Consider the following 11,558-nt stretch of genomic DNA (forward strand, 5'->3'; position numbering starts at 1 on the left):
ATCTCAGAAATAATTTGAACACTTCCATATGATGTATTATATTATATTCGCGTCTGCGATACGAAGCGCGGATCACTTGCACGGTAACGTCTATACTAGACCACTTTGTCCCGCCCACTTCTCTCGTACTCTTCTTTAGTGATTAGCGTTCATTATTTTACAATAATAGACCACTTGGAAGAATCCTACACCTGCCCTACCGGAGCAAATTCGCGTGTGTTTTCGAAGGGAGCTACTACTTGGCGTTGATTCCAGGGCTCCAATAGCCAACGCATTTTGTGAAAGGTCGCGTAAAAATTCGCTGCTTAAAGACATCTATGTTGTATGAAGTGCGGTTCTCCTTGTGTCTGTATTACAACGTGGCACCAAATCATTTCCTGGCAGATCCGTTTTGAAACTCGAAACACCGTCGTCGTTTCTCTCAGAAAATTCCCAATTTGTTCCACTTTGATCGGTGCTTGGGTAGCCTAGTGGTTTAAGGCACGCACATGCTGGAGACTACTTGGGTCGGTAAGCCTCCACACCTGTGGTGGGTGAGGCTCTGGGTGGATTTAAGATGTCCGCTATTTGCCCGCGTCTTCACCACAGACTCTCTGTTCACTTACACTCTCCGACCACTTACCACTCTCCGACTAAGGAAATTCGGCGATGTGCGCGTGGTACTACGCAGTTAGTTGCCACTCCCAAGCGATCTTTTTAACTCTGTTTCTATTGATATTGCGTCTGAACAAGTACGAAACGACTGTTCAGGAGGCTATATTGAGATTTCGGTCAAAACGAGGTCCTCCTAAGAGCAAAATAATTAGGGCAGAATATGAAAATTTAGATAAATTTTTTTTTTGCAAAAAATTTGTCTGGTGCAGGCTTTGAACTCTCAATCTCCAAAGAAGGTCAATTTTACATTTTCAATTACTATACCAGCAGTTCAATAGGCATGTACACCAGAGCATCCTGATACACTTTGACTCGAAGAGATTTAAAGTAGAACATCATAAGTGAAAAATTACAAACGCGACAGCCAGAACAATTGAGAAAAATATTAGGCTATGGCAATGAGCTTTGGGTATATTGGGAGAATACTGGAGGAATGTGCCCGAGGGCAAGGTAATTTTTTGATCACCTCTCCAGGATCCCGAAAAGCTTCATCAAGTGATTTCGAGCAACTTTATGTGACTGCTGACAACTTCAGGTGACTTCCGATGACCTTAGCTCGCTCGGAAGGTCTTTGAGCTGACCCCTGACGTGTTGCGGTGACTACAGCCAACGTCAAGTGACTCCAGCTGACTTGAAGTACGTTACTTTGAGTCCCTTTAGCTCAGTCCTGGCATCTACAGCTGCCTTGAGGAGACTTTAGGTGACTAGAGATGTCTTCAGGTGCCCTCAGACACCTTCAGGTGACTTCAAAAGACTTCAGACGTCTACACATGACGTCAGGTGACTCCTCGCGTCTTCGGGCGGCTTCCATTGACTTTAGGTTACTGATAAAGTCTTCAGGTAAGTTGAAGTTTTGCCGACGCCATCATGTGAGACAAGATGCCTTCAGATGACTTGACGTGACGTCATCCGACTGCAAGTGAGATCAGACATCTTCATGCGACCTCAATTGAGTTTAGACGTCCTCAGGTCACTTCGAGTGACTTCAGGGGACTCCAGACGTGCGTGACCCCAAACGTCTTCCGAGTGACTCCAGCTCCCTCCAAGTGACTCCCAGTAAATTCTGGTGACTCCTGACATCCTCGGGTGTCTTTACTTAACTTCACATGACACCGGACGTCTTCAACTGACTCCAGATGCGTTTGGGCGTCTTCAGGTTACCGCAGTCGTCTTCAGGGGACTGCAGGCTCCAGACATAGCCAAAACCTACAAACGCGACAGTCAGCACAATATAGAACAAGTATTTGACTATGGCAAAGAGCATTCGGGCAAATGGGAGTGTTTGGTTGACACAGAAGTAGCGTAGAAAGCCGTTGTTTGTCATATTATAAAGTGCGCATCTGATAAGCCCTAGCGAATAATTATTCCGCAGAACAGGTTCTGTACGAACATTGCTTGCGTTGGTTTCGAAATCTCTCGTCGTATTAGCTCAGAGGAACTGAAATAGCATGGCTAACAAGGAAATCCCAATCCTCAAGCTGTAGACTATGAGATTCCAGAAGCATGGGGTATTTGGAATTGCCTGTTTCGATATCAGTGAGATACATCTCAGAAATAATTTGAACACTTCCATATGATGTATTATATTATATTCGCGTCTGCGATACGAAGCGCGGATCACTTGCACGGTAACGTCTATACTAGACCACTTTGTCCCGCCCACTTCTCTCGTACTCTTCTCTAGTGATTAGCGTTCATTATTTTACAATAATAGACCACTTGGAAGAATCCTACACCTGCCCTACCGGAGCAAATTCGCGTGTGTTTTCGAAGGGAGCTACTACTTGGCGTTGATTCCAGGGCTCCAATAGCCAACGCATTTTGTGAAAGGTCGCGTAAAAATTCGCTGCTTAAAGACATGTATGTTGTATGAAGTGCGGTTCTCCTTGTGTCTGTATTACAACGTGGCACCAAATCATTTCCTGGCAGATCCGTTTTGAAACTCGAAACACCGTCGTCGTTTCTCTCAGAAAATTCCCAATTTGTTCCACTTTGATCGGTGCTTGGGTAGCCTAGTGGTTTAAGGCACGCACATGCTGGAGACTACTTGGGTCGGTAAGCCTCCACACCTGTGGTGGGTGAGGCTCTGGGTGGATTTAAGATGTCCGCTATTTGCCCGCGTCTTCACCACAGACTCTCTCACCACTTACACTCTCCGACCACTTACCACTCTCCGACTAAGGAAATTCGGCGATGTGCGCGTGGTACTACGCAGTTAGTTGCCACTCCCAAGCGATGTTTTTAACTCTGTTTCTATTGATATTGCGTCTGAACAAGTACGAAACGACTGTTCAGGAGGCTATATTGAGATTTCGTTCAAAACGAGGTCCTTCTAAGAGCAAAATAATTAGGGCAGAATAAGAAAATTTACATTAATTTTCGTTGCAAAAAATTCGTCTGGTGCAGGATTTGAACTCTCAATCTCTAAAGAAGGTCAATTTTACATTTTCTATTATCATACCAGCAGTTCAATAGGCATGTACACCAGAGCATCCTGATACACTTTGACTCGAAGAGATTTAAAGTAGAACATCATAAGTAAAAAATTACAAACGCGACAGCCAGAACAATGGAGAAAATTATTAGGCTATGGCAATGAGCTTTGTGTATATTGGGAGAATACTGGAGGAATGTGGCTCAGGGCAAGGTAATTTTTTGATCACCTCTCCTGGATCCCGAAAGGCTTCATCAAGTGATTTCGAGCAACTTTACGTGACTCCTGACAACTTCAGGTGACTTCCGATGACCAATTAGCTCGCTCGGAAGGTCTTTGAGCTGGCCCCTGACGTGTTGCGGTGACTACAGCCAACGTCAAGTGACTCCAGCTGACTTGAAGTACGTTACTTTGAGTCCCTTTAGCTCACTCCTGGCATCTACAGCTGCCTTGAGGAGACTTTAGGTGACTACAGATGTCTTCAGGTGCCCTCAGACACATTCAGGTGACTTCAAGACTTCAGACGTCTACACATGACGTCAGGTGACTCCTCAAGTATTCGGGCGGCTTCCATTGACTTTAGGTTACTAATGACGTCTTCAGGTAAGTTGAAGTTTTGCCGACGCCATCATATGAGACAAGATGCCTTCAGGTGACTCTGAGGTGACGTCATCCGACTGCAAGTGAGATCAGACATCTTCATGCGACCTCAATTGAGTTTAGACGTCCTCAGGTCACTTCGAGTGACTTCAGGGGACTCCAGACGTGCGTGACCCCAAACGTCTTCAGAGTGACTCCAGCTCCCTCCAAGTGATTCCCAGTAAATTCTGGTGTCTTTACTTAACTTCACATGACACCCGACGTCTTCAACTGACTCCAGATGCGTTTGGGCGTCTTCAGGTTACCGCAGTCGTCTTCAGGGGACTGCAGGCTCCAGACATAGCCAACACTTACAAACGCGACAGTCAGCACAATATAGAACAAGTATTTGACTATGGCAAAGAGCATTCGGGCAAATGGGAGTGTTTGGTTGACACAGAAGTAGCGTAGAAAGCCGTTCTTTGTCATATTATAAAGTGCGCATCTGATAAGCCCTAGCGAATAATTATTCCGCAGAACAGGTTCTGTACGAACATTGCTTGCGTTGGTTTCGAAATCTCTCGTCGTATTAGCTCAGAGGAACTGAAATAGCATGGCTAACCACGAAATCCCAATCCTCAAGCTGTAGACTATGAGATACCAGAAGCATGGGGTATTTGGAATTGCCTGTTTCGATATCAGTGAGATATATCTCAGAAATAATTTGAACACTTCCATATGATGTATTATATTATATTCGCGTCTGCGATGCGAAGCGCGGATCACTTGCACGGTAACGTCTATACTAGACCACTTTGTCCCGCCCACTTCTCTCGTACTCTTCTTTAGTGATTAGCGTTCATTATTTTACAATAATAGACCACTTGGAAGAGTCCTACACCTGCCCTACCGGAGCAAATTCGCGTGTGTTTTCGAAGGGAGCTACTACTTGGCGTTGATTCCAGGGCTCCAATAGCCAACGCATTTTGTGAAAGGTCGCGTAAAAATTCGCTGCTTAAAGACATCTATGTTGTATGAAGTGCGGTTCTCCTTGTGTCTGTATTACAACGTGGCACCAAATCATTTCCTGGCAGATCCGTTTTGAAACTCGAAACACCGTCGTCGTTTCTCTCAGAAAATTCCCAATTTGTTCCACTTTGATCGGTGCTTGGGTAGCCTAGTGGTTTAAGGCACGCACATGCTGGAGACTACTTGGGTCGGTAAGCCTCCACACCTGTGGTGGGTGAGGCTCTGGGTGGATTTAAGATGTCCGCTATTTGCCCGCGTCTTCACCACAGACTCTCTGACCACTTACACTCTCCGACCACTTACCACTCTCCGACTAAGGAAATTCGGCGATGTGCGCGTGGTACTACGCAGTTAGTTGCCACTCCCAAGCGATGTTTTTAACTCTGTTTCTATTGATATTGCGTCTGAACAAGTACGAAACGACTGTTCAGGAGGCTATATTGAGATTTCGGGCAAAACGAGGTCCTCCTAAGAGCAAAATAATTAGGGCAGAATAAGAAAATTTACATTAATTTGTGTTGCAAAAAATTCGTCTGGTGCAGGATTTGAACTCTCAATCTCCAAAGAAGGTCAATTTTACATTTTCAATTATCATACCAGCAGTTCAATAGGCATGTACACCAGAGCATCCTGATACACTTTGACTCGAAGAGATTTAAAGTAGAACATCATAAGTGAAAAAATACAAACCCGACAGCCAGAACAATGGAGAAAAATATTAGGCTATGGCAATGAGGTTTGGGTATATTGGGAGAATACTGGAGGAATGTGCCCGAGGGCAAGGTAATTTTTTGATCACCTCTCCAGGATCCCGAAAAGCTTCATCAAGTGATTTCGAGCAACTTTATGTGACTCCTGACAACTTCAGGTGACTTCCGATGACCTTAGCTCGCTCGGAAGGTCTTTGAGCTGACCCCTGACGTGTTGCGGTGACTACAGCCAACGTCAAGTGACTCCAGCTGACTTGAAGTACGTTACTGTGAGTCCCTTTAGCTCACTCCTGGCATCTACAGCTGCCTTGAGGAGACTTTAGGTGACTACAGATGTCTTCAGGTGCCCTCAGACACATTCAGGTGACTTCAAAAGACTTCAGACGTCTACACATGACGTCAGGTGACTCCTCGCGTCTTCGTGCGGCTTCCATGGACTTTAGGTTACTAATGACGTCTTCAGGTAAGTTGAAGTTTTGCAGACGCCATCATATGAGACAAGATGCCTTCAGTGACTTGACGTGACGTCATCCGACTGCAAGTGAGATCAGACATCTTCATGCGACCTCAATTGAGTTTAGACGTCCTCAGGTCACTTCGAGTGACTTCAGGGGACTCCAGACGTGCGTGACCCCAAACGTCTTCAGAGTGACTCCAGCTCCCTCCAAGTGATTCCCAGTAAATTCTGGTGTCTTTACTTAACTTCACATGACACCCGACGTCTTCAACTGACTTCAGATGCGTTCGGGCGTCTTCAGGTGACCGCAGTCGTCTTCAGGGGACTGCAGGCTCCAGACCTAGCCAAAACTTACAAACGCGACAGTCAGCGCAATATGGAACAAGTATTTGACTATGGCAAAGAGCATTCGGGCAAATGAGAGTGTTTGGTTGACACAGAAGTAGCGTAGAAAGCCGTTCTTTGTCATATTATAAAGTGCGCATCTGATAAGCCCTAGCGAATAATTATTCCGCAGAACAGGTTCTGTACGAACATTGCTTGCGTTGGTTTCGAAATATCTCGTCGTATTAGATCAGAGGAACTGAAATAGCATGGCTAACCAGGAAATACCAATCCTCAAGCTGTAGACTATGAGATTCCAGAAGCATGGGGTATTTGGAATTGCCTGTTTCGATATCAGTGAAGATATATATCAGAAATAATTTGAACACTTCCATATGATGTATTATATTATATTCGCGTCTGCGATGCGAAGCGCGGATCACTTGCACGGTAACGTCTATACTAGACCACTTTGTCCCGCCCACTTCTCTCGTACTCTTCTTTAGTGATTAGCGTTCATTATTTTACAATAATAGACCACTTGGAAGAATCCTACACCTGCCCTACCGGAGCAATTTCGCGTGTTTTCGAAGGGAGCTACTACTTGGCGTTGATTCCAGGGCTCCAATAGCCAACGCATTTTGTGAAAGGTCGCGTAAAAATTCGCTGCTTAAAGACATCTATGTTGTATGAAGTGCGGTTCTCCTTGTGTCTGTATTACAACGTGGCACCAAATCATTTCCTGGCAGATCCGTTTTGAAACTCGAAACATCGTCGTCGTTTCTCTCAGAAAATTCCCAATTTGTTCCACTTTGATCGGTGCTTGGGTAGCCTAGTGGTTTAAGGCACGCACATGCTGGGGACTACTTGGGTCGGTAAGCCTCCACACCTGTGGTGGGTGAGGCTCTGGGTGGATTTAAGATGTCCGCTATTTGCCCGCGTCCTCACCACAGACTCTCTGACCACTTACCACTCTCCGACTAAGGAAATTCGGCGATGTGCGCGTGGTACTACGCAGTTAGTTGCCACTCCCAAGCGATGTTTTTAACTCTGTTTCTATTGATATTGCGTCTGAACAAGTACGAAACGACTGTTCAAGAGGCTATATTGAGCTTTCGGTCAAAACGAGATCCTTCTAAGAGCAAAATAATTAGGACAGAATAAGAAAATTTACATTAATTTTTGTTGCAAAAAATTCGTCTGGTGCAGGATTTGAACTCTCAATCTCCAAAGAAGGTCAATTTTACATTTTCTATTATCATACCAGCAGTTCAATAGGCATGTACACCAGTGCATCCTGATACACTTTGACTCGAAGAGATTTAAAGTAGAACATCATAAGTGAAAAATTACAAACGCGACAGCCAGAACAATGGAGAAAAATATTAGGCTATGGCAATGAGCTTTGGGTATATTGGGAGAATACTGGAGGAATGTGCCCGAGGGCAAGGCAATTTTTTGATCACCTCTCCTGGATCCCGAAAGGCTTCATCAAATGATTTCGAGCAACTTTATGTGACTCCTGACAACTTCAGGTGACTTCCGATGACCTTAGCTCCCTCGGAAGGTCCTTGAGCTGACCCCTGACGTGTTGCGGTGACTACAGCCAACGTCAAGTGACTCCAGCTGACTTGAAGTACGTTACTGTGAGTCCCTTTAGCTCACTCCTGGCATCTACAGCTGCCTTGAGGAGACTTTAGGTGACTACAGATGTCTTCAGGTGCCCTCAGACACATTCAGGTGACTTCAAAAGACTTCAGACGTCTACACATGACGTCAGGTGACTCCTCGCGTCTTCGGGCGGCTTCCATTGACTTTAGGTTACTAATGACGTCTTCAGGTAAGTTGAAGTTTTGCCGACGCCATCATATGAGACAAGATGCCTTCAGGTGACTTGACGTGACGTCATCCGACTGCAAGTGAGATCAGACATCTTCGTGCGACCTCAATTGAGTTTAGACGTCCTCAGGTCACTTCGAGTGACTTCAGGTGACTCCAGACGTGCGTGACCCCAAACGTCTTCAGGGTGACTCCAGCTCACTCCAAGTGACTCCCACTAAATTCTGGTGACCCCTGACATCCTCGGGTGTCTTTACTTAACTTCACATAACACCCTGCGTCTTCAACTAACTCGAGATGCGTTCGGGCGTCTTCAGGTGACCGCAGTCCTCTTCAGGGGACTGCAGGCTCCAGACCTAGCCAAAACTTACAAACGCGACAGTCAGCACAATATAGAACAAGTATTTGACTATGGCAGAGAGCATTCGGGCAAATGGAGTGTTTGGTTGACACAGAACTAGCGTAGAAAAAAAGGCGTTCTTTCTCATGTTATAAAGATCGCATCTGATAAGCCCTACCGAATAATTATTCCCCAGAACAGGTTCTGTAGGAACATTGCTTGCGTTGGTTTCGAAATCTCCCGTCGTGTTAGCTCAGAGGAACTGAATAGCATGGCTAACCCTAGAAATCCCACTCCTCAAGCTGTAGAGTATGAGATTCCTGAAGCATGGGGTATTTGGAATTGCCTATATCGATATCAGTGAGATACATCTCAGAAATAACCTGAACACTTCCATATGATGTATTATGTTCGCGTCTGGGATGCAAAGCGCGGATCACTTGCACGGTAACGTCTATACTAGACCACTTTGTCCCGCCCACTTCTCTCGTACTCTTCTTTAGTGATTGGCGTTCATTATTTTACAATACTGGACCACTTGGAAGAATCCTACATCTGCCCTACGGGAGCAATTTCGCGTGTGTTTTCAAAGGGAGCTACCTCTTGGCGTTGATTCCTGGGCTCCGACAGCCAACCACGTCTAGTTCGTTGTTGTTGAGGAATGGGTCGGCTTTCAGGCCGCGTTCTTGTCTGTAGGTTCTCTTCCTCCTCCTCAACCTTTCGCAGGATGTCACGGTAACGCTGCTGATGTCTCATCATTCTGATTGACATGAGAGATCTTGTAGTGAAGGTCTTAGCAAGCTCTTGATTGACGTATAGGTGGCCTTTAATCTGGAGTTCGGCCCTGGCCAGGGCGATCATCTCTGGGTCCGTCCAGCGCCCGTACGATATGGGCCCCACGCGCAGAAGAGACCAAATCCGGCCCCGGGTCTTGCATCGGATCAGTGGGACCGCAGTATCCAAGAGGCGCCGATCCCTCTTCGCAGGAGGTGGCTACAACCCGTGAGAGATTGTCAAGGTGAGGCGGTTCTGCCCCTGCTGCGACTATGGCCTCAGCGAATTCAGAAATGTTGGAGAGCTCTAACTCTTCCGATAGCCTAGCAGCAGGGACGCCAACCCCAATAGATGAGGCCGTCTGCTTTTGAGTGGTAGGGTTAGCCTTAGATGTGCACCCATATGGGTCTCTTGGTGCTCTCTCGGATCCCGCGGCAGCTCGCGGCTCCGGTTGTAAGAAGACAGAGTGTAACTGAGCCTCTTCGGGGGAACCACCCCTCGACACTGAGCTGCCAGCCCCGAAGTCGGGCAAAGCCCCCCCCGATCACACGCCCTGGTGCCCGGCGGGGTCCTCCATCGCTTCGTCATGTTCGCGGAAGGCGCCTTCAGATCGAAAAGCATTTGTTCTGGTCTTCATCGCAGGAGCCGAGGGACCTTCGGTTCCCAGGGCGGCGAGAGCGGAGCGCGCTAACTGGTCATCGTGTGCAAGGCCGGCACTGAACCATAGCAAGAGGAGCCGAGCCTCGGGGGATCGGTGACATATCTCTTAGGGCGCTAAGACGCCTTTTACATTTAGTATGACGCGACGACATGCTTTTGGCGCGCTCTAGTCGTCCGCTAGTCGACAAGTTCGAGATTGCTGTCGTTGGATGCCTGCCGTACATCCTTTACCCACAGAAAGCGAAGGAAATCTCTGTCTTCGGGACGAATGATGATTTGCAGGTATGCCTTCCTGATGTCGGCGGTTAAAACCGTGGAGCTGCAGCGGAACCGCAACAGAAGATGGAGCAGATCAGCGTTTAGCTTCGGCCCTTTCATCAGGAGAGTATTCAACGATTGCTGACCTGGCAAGTGGGACGGCGCATCAAATACAACGCGGAGTTTCGTGGTGACCGCCTCTTGTCGCACAACCGTGTGATGGGGCATGTAATAAACGTTTTCTTGGCGGCTGGTGATCCCCATTGCCTTTTCAGCATGACCTTCGTCAAAGTACTCACGTATGACCTTGTCATACTGAGACAGCAATTCTGGGTCGAAACGAAACCGACGTAGTTGCGAGAGGAGGCGCTGTAGAGCCGTATTCCTGTTATTGGCGCAAGCAGGGAGCCCTAGTTCTGGTTTAACCATTAACGGGACAACGTAGCTACCGTCACATTCGCGTACATGGCTTGTAAAGTAGGCGGCCTCAAACTCATCGTCGGGATCAGGAACCGGATCGCTTATGCCAAGGGCATCCAAACGCCACGCTCCCGAAGGGTCCATGTGGTCGAAGAATTCTTGTTCCTCGCAGGAAAGGGAGAGGACTGATACCACGGTGGACAGCGTTCGACTGGGTGGCCGTTGGACTCCCTGAACGACCCATCCGAAAATGGTCTCCACCGCAACAAGATCGCTAGGGAGACGTTGCACTTGGCCGGTGACCAGCTTCCAATAGTAATCGGAACCCACCAGCATTGCGATGTCCGTGGTGCAGTTCGTATCTGCCACTTCGAGGCCTCGCAGCGAGAGAAGGCTCATGGTTACGTCGTCCAAGGCTGGCGTAGACACGCGGCACAGTTCAGAAATGCCGAGGGCTTCAAGCTCGATGAACGACCGCGGATCCGAGGTGACTTCGAGGCGGACTTGCACCCGTTCGCAGTGGAATCTTCTGGGGTGGCGCGTACGTGCGAAAGAGAACACGGAGAGGTCCTCCTCACCAGTGATTTGGCACCTTAGCTCCTTCAATAGATCGCGACGTATAAACGCTTTTTGACTACCCGTGTCAAGAAGCAGCCGAATTCGCTTCTTGCCTGCAGGTCCTTCTGCCCAAACCGAGACTGTCTGAAGGCGTGCCATTCCAGATTTTGCATGCACGTTCGAGGGTAATGAAGACATGACAGTCTGTGAGAAGACGTTGTCCAACACTTCGCGCGGTGCCTCCATGTCTGCAGGCGCGGGGAGAATGGTCGAACAATGCTGGGCCTCCGGACGTCTTTGAATGTCACACAATATGGAAAGGTGATGTCTGTGGCACTTCGCACAAGACAACCCAGCCGCAGATCGGCAAACCCGTGAAAAATGTCCGGATTTGCCGCACCTGAAACATCTTCCCGCTCTAGACAAACGATGGCGCATATCGGCTGCCGGTAAAACCGCCGTGCAGGACTGCAGCGGATGGTCCGGCGAATGACACAAGGGACAGGGGGATGAACGTGCGTC

General features: G+C 47.8%; 1 protein-coding gene across 1 annotated transcript; it reads right to left on the bottom strand.

The window, feature by feature from the left end:
- Positions 1-9,977: 9,977 nt before the first annotated feature.
- LOC135373037 (uncharacterized) lies at positions 9,978-11,282 on the bottom strand. Its single transcript, XM_064606350.1, has one exon. The coding sequence runs from the start codon at positions 11,280-11,282 to the stop codon at positions 9,978-9,980; it is 1,305 nt and encodes a 434-aa protein (XP_064462420.1).
- Positions 11,283-11,558: the final 276 nt, after the last annotated feature.

The sequence above is a fragment of the Ornithodoros turicata genome, unplaced genomic scaffold (genome assembly GCF_037126465.1).
Source record: "Ornithodoros turicata isolate Travis unplaced genomic scaffold, ASM3712646v1 Chromosome192, whole genome shotgun sequence".
Lineage (NCBI taxonomy): Eukaryota > Metazoa > Arthropoda > Arachnida > Ixodida > Argasidae > Ornithodoros > Ornithodoros turicata.

Excerpts from the sequence above, each read along its gene's own strand:
- LOC135373037 (XM_064606350.1), bottom strand. The coding sequence starts at position 11,282 with ATGGAGGCACCGCGCGAAGTGTTGGACAACGTCTTCTCACAGACTGTC.